At 47.5% G+C, this 15,021-nt stretch overlaps 2 protein-coding genes across 2 annotated transcripts; one reads left to right on the top strand and one right to left on the bottom strand.

Annotated features, from left to right (window-relative positions):
* Positions 1-804: 804 nt before the first annotated feature.
* On the bottom strand, positions 805-1,694 carry LOC147985633 (uncharacterized). Its single transcript, XM_087539909.1, has 2 exons — positions 1,401-1,694; positions 805-1,314 (listed from the first exon to the last, which is right to left on the bottom strand). The coding sequence occupies exons 1-2, from the start codon at positions 1,692-1,694 to the stop codon at positions 805-807; spliced, it is 804 nt and encodes a 267-aa protein (XP_087396035.1).
* A 4,112-nt stretch (positions 1,695-5,806) lies between these two features.
* Positions 5,807-14,135, top strand: LOC147985632 (uncharacterized). Its single transcript, XM_087541669.1, has 12 exons — positions 5,807-6,029; positions 7,746-8,224; positions 8,373-8,463; positions 8,830-8,990; positions 9,273-9,331; positions 9,473-9,823; positions 10,094-10,282; positions 10,781-11,970; positions 12,502-12,811; positions 12,948-13,221; positions 13,533-13,798; positions 13,934-14,135. Exons 1-12 carry the CDS (start codon positions 5,807-5,809, stop codon positions 14,133-14,135), a joined length of 3,795 nt encoding a protein of 1,264 aa, XP_087397795.1.
* Positions 14,136-15,021: the final 886 nt, after the last annotated feature.

The raw sequence follows: 15,021 nt of genomic DNA, 5'->3' as shown, positions 1-15,021 counted from the left end.
TGCATCTAGTGTCCCTGCATTAGGTAATATGCAAGTGAACTTTGTTTGGTTGCCTGCATTGGCCCGAGCAGCACATGAACACGACGTTTGGTTGCATACGGTGTACATGTTGTGCTTACCTTGTACCCTAGTTGGTGAGCTTACCCACACCTAGCACACCAACACCACAGCACGGCAATGGCGATGAACTGGGCGAAGATGATGAAATTCTTCAGCTTCAGCCCAAACTGACGATCCACCTTGACACCTCCAACCTTACGACTGTCAACACTGCTGTCGTGATTTTGCACCCACTCAAAGTAAAAAATTTCTGCTGCCTGCCTAGTCTTGAACCCTTTATGAGTGCTGTTGCTATACGATGCCACTTGTGCACTGGCTTCTCCCCATGAACTATAAACCCCTGGGACCTTACCGATGAACACGGCATACCACTTGCCCTAGCAATGCACAAGAGCAAGAGTTGAAGCAGCAAATCAATGGATCACACAAGTAGAGCAAAGTAGCACACAAACAACAATGGAACAGAAGAGAAGTAAAGCATGCATGATCATACGGCATAGCAAGTTCTTCCTAGCACTACCTTGGTGTTAACATACCACCACATCCAAAAGAGGGTTTCATCCTGCCACCGTAAGTTCACCATCAGTGTGAGGGTTTAGTATATAACACCTCACCAAAATATACATACCATCAAATAGTTTTTGAGACCTAGCCACACAAAATGTACGTCGTCATCGTCGCCGTCGTCGCCACCGCCATCGCCGTCGGGGATCATGCACGCTCACAGGCAGCACTACTCTAGTACTAGTGTTTGCCCAGCCAGCTCCTGAGCCACAACACCCTGTGAGCGTCAGCCATGGCAACGAACCCAACACCCTGGACCTTGTTTTCAAGCAGGTGGCTGAGAGCTGCCATGAGAGCCTCGTCGCTGAAGCCACCCTGGGTCATGACAGCGCCATACAGGTCATGGTGGACGTCGAGGGGCTTGCACTCCTTGATGGTTGTTGCCACCTCCTTCACCGCCTCAGTCATGCTGCAAAAGACATTAATCTCCTCCTCCATCAGGCCTCCTCTCTTTCTCTTCCTACCATGGACAGGGTCAAATGGCTTGTCGAAGGGCTTCGCGGCGGGCTTGTTAGGGCCATCAAGGACCTCGACGTCCGGGGTCCCAGGGAAGTCTGGCATGGGAGAACCAAGAGGCTCCCCCGAGCCCATGGCGTGCTTGCCAGTTGCCAGCCCGAAGGAGAAGATGTGCTGCATCTGGCTGTAGTTCTGGATGGGTGTGTTGAGGAACTCAGCGTCCCTTGGGTGGTCCTAAGAATGAAACACAAGTGTTGTTAGTTGCGATTAGGAGTACGCAATGGTGGACAGCATGAAAAGGAAGAGGTCTGTGAGCTAACCGCGACATGGCCGACGTAGTGCTCTGCCTCCAGAACTATGGAGCAAGTGTTCTCATCCCATGAGACGCCACTAAGGTCTCTCAGCTTGGATACTTGGATCCATCGACTTCTCCACTTCCTTAGGTGGTTGTACACCTGGGTGGCAGACACCTCTTGCCCACAGAACTCGAACACCTGCTTCGCAACGGTGTTCAAGTGCACCTCCTTGAAGCCCTTGTCAGTCCTAACTCCACTAGAGATGAGCTCACACATCTTGTTCAACACGAACGTGGACATGAACGGCTGCCACTTCATGTTGTTCGACCTACCATCCTTCTTTGCCTTCTGCTGCTGCTAGCTTGAGTGTAGCGGCAGCAGCAGTAGTTGGCTCAACGAGCACTACTGGCACATAGAGGGAATCAGACATGAACACCTCTGAATCAGGTGCCATCTCGGACATAGGCTGCGAGTCCTCGACAAACGATGGAGCAAACTGGCTGTCGGACACGACAAGGGCCTGACTAAGATCTTATGTTTGTGTGGTCATGTCCTACAATCGTAGCACACATTGACAGTAAGCATAGCACACAACATACCAGACAATCCATTAAAGCAGAAGCATACATGTACATGGTTCATCACTATCATAGTAAGCACATGCTTCATCGCTATCATACTAAGCATACCGGACAATCTATGAGCAGGAACATACATCTACAACAAACACCATGCTACAAATGGACCACCAATAGCTACAAATCACAGATCTAAGCATGATTCAACACAAGCACAAGGTTCAACTTCAAACTCTACTACTAATTTAGCCTACCACATGCTTGAACATCTAGCCCTACCACAAATTGCAACCGCAGCATAGCAATCAACCATATCAGCTCACAGATCAGACCACTAACCAACCATGCATCTAGATCAAACCCTAGCTGCAGCTCAGATCTAGCTGGAAGGAACAGAGAGAAAGGGGGATTGAACTCACAGAGGCCATGGCTGCAGCTTGAGGACGAGGGGGCTGGTCATGGAAGATCAACACTGGCCGGTGAAGGAGCGTCGATGCCGTGGACCGCCGGCCGATGAAGATGCGCCGCTTACCTGCTCGTCGGTGCTGATGTACGTCGGCGGGAAAGCTCGAACGGAGGGAGAATGGTGGCGGGAGTTGAGGCGGTGAGGGAGGGGCTAAATAGGTGTGGACTCGGCGGGAGGTGAGCCGAAATCCTCCCGCCGATTTTTCAGCGACGCGGGCGAGCTCGCGCCATCTCCCCTACTCGCACGAGGGGAGAAGCGTGTCGCCCTCCCCTGCCTTGCCCGAGCCAGGCTCGCGAGCCTGCCTATTCAGGCGTTTCCCCTGGGCTTAGCCTGGACGTGCTTTAAGGTCCGTGCGATGCGGGCCGCACAGTAAACGCAGGCAACCAAATGGGCAACTTTCTTCCCGCGCGGGCCAGGCTGGGCCTAATGCTTTTTTTGCATGGTAATACGTGTCTCATTTATATCATAAAGATCATAGTACAAGTCACATACATACTGACTTGACAAAACTGAAAAGACAACAGAACGCTAGCCTTTGCACATAGGAACACCAACCAAGAAGTAAAATTACAAACAAGACTGAAGAATCCCCTGAGCTTGACACCAACGCCCATCACCTGCCTCTGGCACCACCATAGCAGCCACCAAAGGAGAAAATGACGAGTCACCTCCACACCTGAGCTCGACGCGGCTCCATCGCTGATGCAGCTTTGTGGACCTCCAAGGTGGCTCACCAATAAAGGCGAAGCCATTGCCGTTGAACGAATCAGACCGGGGCAACACTCCGGACACGTCATCAAACTCCAGATCTGGCACCCCCGCCCAACTAAGACGTTGGAGGAGGAAACCATACCTGTACCTGCATGCCACGAACCACAAACCCAGATCCACCATCTTCTAGATGCCGTCGATGCAGACCATAATCTGCATCCGCTCCTGGACTACCTCCCAAGCTCCACGCCGGTGCTGGAGCAAACGCCGCCGCAACAGCGAAGCCCGAGGACACAGGTCCACCACGACGATGCCGCTGCCGTCGCCGCACCATCCTTGCTTGAACAGTATGGTTTCCAAATCCACCCCAAAAGCGGATCGTCTCATTGGGAAAGGATCTAAAGATTTATTAGTCGGCGTCGCCATCGCCATCGCCGAAGCCATGATGATGAACAACCCAAAATTCTAATAAACTAAGGCCTAAAATAATCCACACGCGTGGATCCAGCGACCCCCCTCACCACCGACGACCGAGGTCGTCGGCGGAGGGGAGCCGCCGGAGGACGGCGGCGGAGGAAGTCGCCCTGGCGGCAGGAGGCGATCGCCTTTCTTTTCTTCTCCTAGGCCTAATGCGGGCAACCAAACACGCCCTCAGTTGCTGCCTAGACGCGTCCAGATACTTATATTGTACCGCTTTGTTTTGAGTAATAAATAGAGCTAGATTTTCCCTAAAAATAAATAAATAAATAAATAAAGAAGACCCAGCCGGTGAATGTGAAATCCCACCCACCCACCCATCGCTCCTCTCTCGCTCGTCTCTCCCTCTCCCCCGCACCACTTCTCGCCGCCACCACCATCTACAGTGCCCCGATCCCGCCCGATTCCGGCGTCCTCCGGCGGTGCCCAGCACACCACCGTGCCCCCCTCTCAACGCTCTTTTCTCCCATCTGGCCAGATCCGGCGCGCGCATCCTCCAGCGGCCAAGCGCGACCCTGCCCAGCAGCTAGGGTTTGGGCCAGCACGTCGCTGGAGTAGCTCCGGCGTTGCTCCGGTGACTCAGGTGAGTACCTCCACTCCTCATCATATTCCTTCCTCTCTTCCTCACATCATCTCATCTCCCTCGTAGACCCAGCGCGCCATCGCCGCTCAAGCACGGGGACACCATGGATGGGAAGGCTTCTTCCTCCCCCTGTCTTGATGCCATGAACGACGCAGCTCCACCACTACCCCATGGAGACGGAGCTCCTTCTCCCACATCACGCATGGAGCCTCCCTCACAGCGCCTGAAGCCCTAGAGGGTACGAATCCCTCCTGTTGTCTCCTTCTACAACTTCTCTTCTTCTCGTCTTGATGCGTGTGTGTATTGTGTCAAGGAAAGGAATTCAAGGCCATGGCAGGAGAGAGAGGAGTTGCTCCTAGTACAGGACTCCATGGAAGGTTCTCCTTTCTTGTTCTGCCTTTTTAGTTTTTTTGTTTCTCTTCCTGATCTAGACAGGTTGAATGATCTGTTTTGTTCAGGTGCTGCTCTGATGAGGAGAAACTGCTGCTGCAGGACGCCCTCCTCCCCTCCTCCTACCCCCACACGTGGTGAGCTCCAATGCATATGTGTATAATCAGGAACTAGTGGTACAACTAGTGTTTAATCGGTTACTTCATAATCTGTTCCACTGTGTGCATGAACATGCACATATTTTTTCCTGCTATTTACATACATAACTATTGGATAGTGAGAAGATTTCCATTGTGTGCATGAACGTACTTTTTTCCGTCAATCCATCTCTTATCATGCATACATACTACCATATATTATATGATAATAAATCTTTTAGTTGCTCACTTTATATATAGGTGCTCAAAATTTTAGATTCCATAGAACTTCTGTTTGTAGTGAAAAAAGGCTATCTGCAGCTTTTAGTCAATGTCTATTTAAATAAATAGAATACCTATTGAGTATATGTGTTCATTGGTGCACAGTGCCGAATTACTTTTCCGTTTAAAATGAAATTACTTCTGTATATTGTGATGCTTCCCATAGTAGTTTGCACCCAGGAACCAACCAAGGGCCGATGCAATATATTTTACCTAGTATTTACCGCCCTTACTATTTTAAAAAATAGACACTGAGGATACCTTTTTTTTATTTTTTTCCTACACCCTGTTGTGGGATTCATACTTACCTGCATATGAACAAACTGCAAGAGACAGATACAATTCCTGACCAGTGAAAGACTGTTTTATGACTTATCCATCTCACATGACCACCTTCTATATCTACAGGTATCTATCACTTCTTTCCACTTACAAGGCAGATATATCTACAAGTAAACCTACAGGTTCTTTGTAGTTCAAATGGAGTAAACCTACAAGTAAATCTACAAGTAAACCTACTTCTATATCTACAGGCATGCTTGATCATTCTTATTACGGAAATGTTAACGCCCAGACGTGTGGGCGTTGACCATCTCGACCACACGCATCCATCACCGTCCAGTACTATATGCACGAATCTTGGCACAATCTGGACGATTTTCTGTGCCACGTAGGACAAGGCGCGTGTGTGGTGTGTGACATGGTTCGCCCGCACGTTGGTTGCCCCCCCCCCCCCCGCGCGGTCAGCGGTTGCCACTCGGGGCATGCGATGGAACTGCTATGCGCCCGCACGCCACGCGCCGACCATGGTTGACGTCAAACACATCGCGCACTTCGCCCGCCTCCCCCTCACGGTTCCATTTACTCATCCCCACAGTTGCTCACACAACCCACTTCGCATTTCAGATGATTGGAGGAGAAGACGAGGGGAGAAGGCGACGGCGGAGGCAGAAGAGTCGATGGCGTTCGCGGCTGTCGGTGGTGCTCGCCGGACCGGAGCGGCTTCGCCGGAGCGCCTACAGATTGAAGGTAATGCTCGCTCCCACTCTCACAATCCTTGCCAGCATTTTTCTCCCCTTCCCTTCGTGTTCGATGCTTCGCTCGAGATTCGTAGAGATTCAGGCGATTTGGCGATGCGCCGGTGTTCCCGCCGGCGGCGGAGTCCTGTGCTTGCCGTTTTCGATGGCACTGGGCAGTTTCGTCGCCGCCGCGGTGGCGGTCTCGCCGGTGTGGTTCTGCCTGTCCGGAGACACACACTGGTTGTGCCTTGGGATTGGGCCATTGTTTTCCGATCTGATAGTTGCGCATTGCTTCGAATTGGTATTTGCAATCAGTTCGGGGAGAATTTTGGGGATGAATTTCAAGTCATTATAGTTGCCATTGAACCCTAGATCTAGTTAGTTGTTTTTCAAACTGCAGTATGAAGGCAAACGTGGTGGTTTGAGTAATTATCATGACTGTATGGCAACTAATTTCCTGAATGACTGTGATAGTTGCCACAAACATGCTTTTCCATGCGACAACTAATTTCTTGAATGACTATGATAGTTGCCACAAACATGCTTTTCCATGTGGCAACTAATTTCTTGAATGACTGTGATAGTTGCCACAAACATGCTTTCCATGTGGCAACTATTTTTTGCTGAATGATTGTGATAGTTGCCACACTGTAGGAATGGTAAAGTGTAGTAAATCGGTAGTCACGGCAGTTTCAGCAACCAATTGCACTGGATGGCAACTAATCTGCACATCAACTATGTCTGTTGCCACTTGGATAGTATATTCTTGTGGCAAATAGACTGTGAACACACTGTGGCTATTGCCATGTTGTAGACAGGATAATGTGGCAAATTGGCTGCATAAGATGGCAACTAATTTGCACATCAATTGTGTCAGATGCCATATATATGCTTTCCATGTGGCAAGTATTTCTCTGAACACAGCATGTCTGTTGCCATGTTACAGTCAGTATAATGTGGCAAATTCATTGTACGGCAGATGCAATTTTCATGTTTTGCCATGATAACTTGTGATATCTGAACACACTGTGGCAATTTCAGGTTGTTCATTAGATGTTTTTCATCGCTTTTTTGAATTCTGTGTTGCATTTTAACATGGCAATTTCAACCTAGCACATTTTTGCCATTGAACACATGGCAAGTCATTGTTGTATGAGGACAGGGTGTGAGCTGCCACATCTTAGGTTTGTGCAGTGGAGGATTTTGTGACTTTCTTTCGTACTATCTTGTGCTAACATGGCAGCTTCAACATTTTGTTTTTAAGTGCATTTATGATCTGTATATTTTTTTCAAATGTAACCAATGTGCTTAATTGCCACATTTATGTTTTGGACAATCATACGGGGGGTGCGTGCGTGTTCATGTGATATTTTGCTTTCACTAGTTGACATTTTCACTCGAGCCCATGCGGCAAGGACATTCTGTTAGGTGGCAACTGCTTACTTCCTGCATTTTCATTTCCACCGTGACAATTTGGTCTGTTCTTACCTCAGCAGAATGGCTCGCAGCGATCATCAAAACGATGATGATGATTTCATGGATCCACCACAGCAGAATCGGGCAACTGGACGGAGAAAAGAGAGCGACGAGGTAACTGTCCACACACGCTCTTCCTCCTGCATATGTTATTGGTTGCCACCTCGAGCTTTGCAGTCGTCTGTCATGAACTAAAATTTCATGACGGTGAAAACATGGCAACAACTGATCATTTGTCTGTTTTTTGCAGAAGAAGAAACGTACTCGCAACAGGGCCTCCCAGGAACGACTGACAGATTTACCGACGATCAGAAGGGAGCTTCTACTGAGATGGGTATGCAGGCTCTGATGAATGTCCGGTGCACAAATCTAGTCAACCCTATATGTGACTGGCTTGGTGAGATTTACGACCCCGCCTCCAGGGAATTTGTGATTCCGGGACGTGGAAGACTGCCGTTGAACGAGGAATCCGTGTTCTGCACTTTGGGTGTGCCCCATGGACAAACCAAAGTCCCATATGAGGTCAATAACAAGATCGAGGAAGCGTTGTTCCCCCGTTTGTTTCCTGGGTTGGAATCCATGCCGAACACGTCTGTACTGGCAGATTTGCTGCAGGCCATGACAACCCATGGCGAGGTTTTTAAGATGAAACTACTCATGTACCTCATCTCAGCTGTTTTCGCGCCGACCACTTCTCTTCGCCCAAGCAACAAATGCTTCCCCATCCTGGTGAATGATTTATCTTTACTACATTATTTTCCTTCAATGTTTTTGCTCCGATGTCATGTGCAAGCTAGCCACTGCGAGTGTTTTTTGATGTTTTTTCCATTTGATTTCTGATGCGGCAACTCGTTGTCCTGAAAATTGTGCAGTGCAGGCAAAAATGAAAGATGTGAAGAACATGAATTGGTGTAAGTTCATTGCCGACTTCCTGCATGATGCATTCTCAAGCAGGATGTACCAGAAGGGTTGTCAACTGCATTTAATGGTATTTTTTTACCAGTCCTTTCTGTGAACACTCTTTTTAACACCTTTTATTCATGCATGGCAACCTGATCATAACAATATGGCAACTGCCATCATGACAATATGGCAACTGCCATCATACTATGATGGCAACTGCCATCATGACGATACGGCAACTGCCATCATGACAATATGGCAACTGCCATCACACTATGATGGCAACTAGCACATACAGATGGCAACTTCTTATTTTTCTCTTTTCATGCACTTCAACTTCATGATCGTAGGAACATATATTATCCTGTTTTTTCGCAAAATACCATGATCGCAACTGATATTTCTTTCTTTTTAAAATTGTTGTACATCAGCTCATGTACGTCGACTGTCTTATCTGTCCATCATGGATTTCACTGGGACAGGAGGCCCGCCGCCTACGCACAAGTTTACTGTTTCTGCATGGACTATCGATGTTGTCAAGGTTGTGCTTGCTGCAGACAGGGTAACTGATACCAAATATGGAAAACTGCAGGTTAGTTCTGGTTTCTTTCTCTACACGGCATTCTTACAAATTTTGCGGCATAACATATCGTCATGTGGCAACCGTCTGTGGTTAACAACAGATGACTACCTTTGTTAGCCATGGCTGTCTGCGTATGGTATCCATGTCTCACTCCACATGGCAACTCTGTCATTCGTGTTGAAACTTATATTCACGTCTTCTTTTTTTGTTGTATTTGCAACACATGAACTGCTAGTCAGTGTTCATCATTCTCTCTCTTACATCCTAGCTATTTTTTTGGTTTTTTTCCAGCTGATGGCCAAGCATGCTATAGACTACAGCGTGTTTGGGGGGCTTCAAAACTTTGGAAAGTGGATGGACATGAACTCAGCTCCGTCTTGCCCTACTGAGCTAATCAAAGATATATATCTATGGTTGCCTTGGATTATTTTTGATGTCGTGCAAGTGACTGTAATATGGTTGGTTATTGCTGCTTCTTGTTTCGTGCACAGGGCACCTGTTGAGCATCTAATTGGGCAGTTTGCATCCGGAATGACCGGCTTGCTCGTTCAGGGGTGGACGTCCCTTAATGGCTCCGACAGCGACGCGATTGTGAGGCAGTTCACTACATTTGTCCCAGAACGGACACATCGTCCAACTGGTTGCTGTGGACGATATGACTACAGCAATTCCCAAGAGCTTGCTAACAGACAAGATGAACTAGATGGAGACGCTGGTCTCAGCAAGGATGACGACGATGACATGGAGAACGTGCAACAGGACACCGATGATGATGAACATGTTGAAGTTCGTGCAGGTAGTAAGAAGGGCAAGGATGCACCAGATGACCCCCACCGGAGAAAGTCAAAGAACATACGGCTGCGAGAGGCGAGGGGGTGTTGCCATCAAAGAGGGGGAGGGCTCCAGAGGATGTTGGGCAGGGTTCTCCTGGCAAGAGGTCTAGGACCGATCCCGTAGCTGCTAGGAGGAGGTTCGACTTTAATTTTAGTTTTTTGTTTTGTCTATATTTTTGGAACAGACAGATCCCTTTTTGCATTTGTTTTTGCTAAGCGCGGCAATGAGTTTGCTGTCTGACAATTGCCACCTTTTTTTCCTCCATCTTATACGTGCAGTGAGGTGACAGCTGGTGGACGAGCAGTTACGAAGAAACAGGCACCAACGCCAACCCGTGTTTCTGCTCGGTTGAACAAAGGTGCCCCCATTGCTGGTGACACCCCTTCCACCGGGTCATCTCCTCGTACGACGACGTCCAACACCGGGGATCCTGTCGTGTTGCCAGACCTGAGAAAGCCAGTCAAGAAGTAGGTTTTCCATGTGCTTTCATTGACATAGTGCTATATTTTTTATTTTTCAATGCATCCGTTCAGCTTGCCACATGGGCTTATGTCATCGTTCCCACATGGCAACTGATGTTTTTCAAATGACTTCCTTCCTTTTTAACTGCATGGCAACTCCTGCTTGTTTTTTACATGGCAACTGCTATCTAGGCCAAATGGCAACTCTTATTGTACCTACATGGCAACTGCCATCTTTCCATTGGCTTGTGTGCTCATCCCATACCTAGTTTTGAAATTGCATTCCTGGCAGATAATCTGTTTTTATCATTCTTCAAGTTGGCTAGCATGGCAACTCTTGCTGGATTCGCATGGCAACTGCTAACTATGCCACATGGCAACTCATATTCCCCTTACATGGCAACTACCAGCTTTTCCACCTATTTTTCATTTTTTTAGATTTATACCATGACAATTATTTTTGTTCATTTTTAATACCTTTTTCATGTGCTTTCTTTTTTGCAGGGTGAAGAAGACTACTACACACGGGGCCAAGCATATCATTGGGGACCCACTCGAACGCCTTCATTCAAAGTTGTCAACAGGGAGCAACTCAGATGTTCATGAGGCGCCAGTCAACAAAACTGTTGTTACACCGTCAACTGTTCCCACTAACTCTGACGCAAGTGGCCGACCATCTCCACCGGTTGCAGATGTGCAGGTTAGAACAACAGGCATCCGTACATCGGGGAGTGACGAGTCGGTATCTGCCAGGACAGCTGAAATATTGCCAACTCTTCTGGCAATGAAGGATGCTGCTGTGAGCCATGCCACCCCATCAGCAAGCGTTGAAGTGGACGCTCCCGAGACCAACCTAAGCAAGGAAGATTCCCGCTCATCTGACACTAATTCCAAGCGCGTGTGTGGTGGCACTCCTGTGTCCACGACAGAAGTGGCTGAGGCGGCAGTTCATAATGATATGCCATCTACAGGTGGGAGTCTTGGCACAACAGCTCCAGCTCCTGTCGGTGCAGATACTCCTAAGGCGACTGTTTCGCGTGCTGGTCTTCCACCGAGGTGTCGTAGCCCCCGCAAGCAATCAACTGACATACCCAACGCTCCAGCTGTAGCTAGGAGCAGCAGAGATGAGTCTGGTTATGTTCCTGCGTCCACACTGTTCCCGCCACCTTCCGAAAGCAATGTGATGGAGAAACCGGAAGACCGGAGCACAACTGATGCAGGTGTCAAGCCGGGCACGAGTGACGCAGGTGAACGCCCGGAGCAGACTGCGCCTTTACCCATAGTGGAAATCCCCAGCTTAAATCTGCGCACTTCCAGGCTCCCAGTCAATGTTGGTGTCCCCTACAGCCCAAACAAGAAGATTGTCAAGGAAGCTGCGGCTGATACCGCTGACAACACGCCCCGCCCTACAAATAAGTCTGATCATTCTGTAGCGGCCGATTCAGATATGTTTGTTGATCTCTCACCCTTGGATTCTGCCCCGCAAGTTGTTCGCGGTCTGGCCAGTAGGCATGAGAGGCACCCAATGGCCTTCACCCCACCGAGCTTCAGCCTTGGCATCAGTCAAGATCAACCAGTGGTGCTAGATCCTATGCCAGTTACCTTTGCTTTCTCGGGAGGCATGCCCGTAATGATGGCGCAGCCAATGGTCGAGGGCAGGAAGGTTGTCAAGTTCGCAGAGCCGATCGTCCAAGGTACATTTCTTATGTGCTTATCATTTTCTTGTATACATCTGTGTAGTCTGACTTTTGTCCCAAGCATTTTTTTGGGGTTCTCACTTGTGATGGCAACTGTTATGTGATGACATGGCAACTAGATTTGCTGCACCATGTCACCTACATTTTTTTGTTGCCATGCTGCATTTTACATTCGGCAATCACATGGCAACTGAAGTTGATTCAACATGGCAACTGTAGTTGTTGTCACATGGCAACTACAGTGCAATACACATGGCAACTGGATTTGCTGCACCATGTCACCTGTATTTTTGTTTCCATGCTGCATTTTCCATTCGGCAAGCACATGGCAACTGGAGTTGACACAACATGGCAACTGGAGTTGCTGTCACATGGCAACTACAATGCACTACACATGGCAACTGGATTTGCCTCCACATGGCAACTCCCTACTTTTTGTACCCAGATTTCACATCATGCACCCTATATTTTCACATTCCATTTGTTTTGTTTTCCAGGTATCCTAACCCACTTTTTTGATCCTTTCAGGCACCCCTGAGGAGATTTCACTGTCACTTGATGGAGCTTACCGCAGGATCGAGGAGGCAGCATTGCAGAGGAGGTCCTCACGAGGTCAAGGGCAATCAAGTTCCAATGTGCCTGCAGATACGGTATCTGAGGATACCATTAGGAGTGCCACCCCTGGTTCTGTGAGGCAGCAGAGGGTAGTTCACCCACCTCCCGCGAAAGACTACGAGCCCGAAGTCAGGGCCACAAAGGAACAGACCCAGTTGTATGATATTGTCAAGCGATTTGGAAATGCGAGGGCCAGCAGCAAGCACATGAAGGAGCTGAAAGCGTAATGACCACATTTTGCTTTGCTCTTTCTACCATTCATATTTTTTCTACTTTCTATATATGATCCTCTTACGTTTTAGTTCTTCCTTTTTTACTTAGTAGACATGATTATTTCATGTTATATCATTTTCATACAGCTCATGTTTGGATAGAACCAAGGTCATTCAATGCGAAGCGACATACGTTGACCTGGGTGATCTTGCCGAGTCCGTGAGGCCAAACGGTAAAATGTCGACGAATGTAGTTGCATGCGGGATTGACTACATCAACAAGCATATGGATATGTCTCCCGACAAAACAATCATGCATTACAGTGTGACCTGCAAAATATGGGATGGTGACTTCCACCACAAAATCCTGAGGAAGAATTTTGCTCAACACGGTCAATTCAAGCTCACACTGAAGAAATATGTGAGTACTCCTTCCCTGTTTGCACTCTTTTCACATGGTATGGTTTTTTGCCATTATCTGCACTCTGGTTATGTGGCAGATGTTTCATGCGGCATTAGCTGCCGTGCAAACTAACTTTTTGATTTTTGCATCCTGTGCAAACTATGTGGCAACTTCAAAGTAAAATACACGGCAATTTTTTTTCATACATGGACGGCAACTTTCTTTCAACTACCCACTATAACTAAACATTCTACGTGATTCTACTTTTTTTGTCCCTCTACTGTTCTTCATGTGAACTCTGCTTCTCATTTCCTTCCTTTTACATGCAGGTCCTGTTCCCCATGTTCCAGGAGCTTGCACCACACGACCCACATGACAAGTGTGGTCACCACTACGTGATTTGTCTTGACCTGAAGAACCAATGCTTTGAGGTGCTTGATTCAATGTGTTCGGCAGCCGATGCAGACCTTACTTCGCATGCTGAATTCTTCATCAACAACGTCAAAGAGACATGGAACCGTCACTACGAAAACTCAAAGGTCCAGATCAGACATTTCTCGATTGAGTACGTGGCGACTACGAATCAAGGGAACACGTAATTTCCTACCCCCCCCCTTCATGTGCCATTTACATCAATCCCACCCCTCTTTGTTGTTACATCTGAATTGAAGTTTATCATTGCTATGTTTGTCCTTTTTGTGGGTTCACCTGACTCTTTTTTCTTATGCAGGACGGACTGTGGCTTTCACACGTTGGAATACCTTGCAAAGTGGGAAGGTAGACTTGTTCCCGCTGTCACAGCTGCAACGGTCGTTGAGCTCCGGAAATTTTACACATGGAACTGGTTGACGAATGAAGATTTCAACAAGTGGTCCGGAGCACGCGAGTTCATGGAGGAAACTGACAAGAAAGTCATCAAGAAGTACAAGTGATCACGTGGCATTACACACTGGACGCATACCTTACATTCTGTTGCCGAGGAATGTAAGGTACTACATTCTGTTCTTCTCAAACACTATGTCCGTGTGCTATGCTATGACTGCAACCCCAAGTAGCCTAGTACGCAGTGGTGGTTCGTGAGTGACATTTGAATATTTTCTGTAATATTTTGTGTGGATATGAACCTATTTCAGGTGTGATAGTAGATACGTTTTATGTTTATCATTATTATTGTGGTTTCATCGTTTGCACCACCAGGTTGCTGCTTCAAATGCGTGCATTATGTTCTAAAATATGGCAACTGTAGTTCATCAGACATGGTTATTAAAAGTCATCGTCGTTTTTCATTTGGATGTTTTGCTTCTTCTTTTTCATTGCTAACTGCACCGGCTACCATGGTAGTTTTGATCATGTAGCCGTAACCTTTTCTGTGGTTGATGCACGTTACGCTTTTTCAACTTTGTTTCCCATAGATTGCACACAACACAGCATGTGTGACTAAAGCGTGTCGAATTATCATGAAAATATACGCGATGTAGAGTCATTACAAATAACATGGCATTTTTCAGTACAGCTAACAGGGCAGATTCAGTACAAAGAACACGACAGATTCAGCATAAACAAGATGGCAGATCCAGTATACTTGACAGGGCGGATTGAGTATAATTAACATGGAAGACCCGGTATATTTACCATGATAGATTCAGTATAAAATATCATGGCATATTTAGTACAAAATAGCATGGCAGATTAAACACATATAACATGGCAAATCAAGTACACACAACATGGCAACTGCAGTTACCCATTCAATGCATTTTCCTGCAACTTCTGATGCCCCTCAAGAGTAGTCTCCCATTTCTAGAAAAAATCACAACA

The sequence above is a fragment of the Triticum urartu genome, chromosome 2A (genome assembly GCF_056163025.1).
Source record: "Triticum urartu cultivar PI428250 chromosome 2A, HENAU_Tu73, whole genome shotgun sequence".
NCBI lineage: Eukaryota > Viridiplantae > Streptophyta > Magnoliopsida > Poales > Poaceae > Triticum > Triticum urartu.
This window is presented reverse-complemented; position numbering and strand designations above follow the sequence as displayed.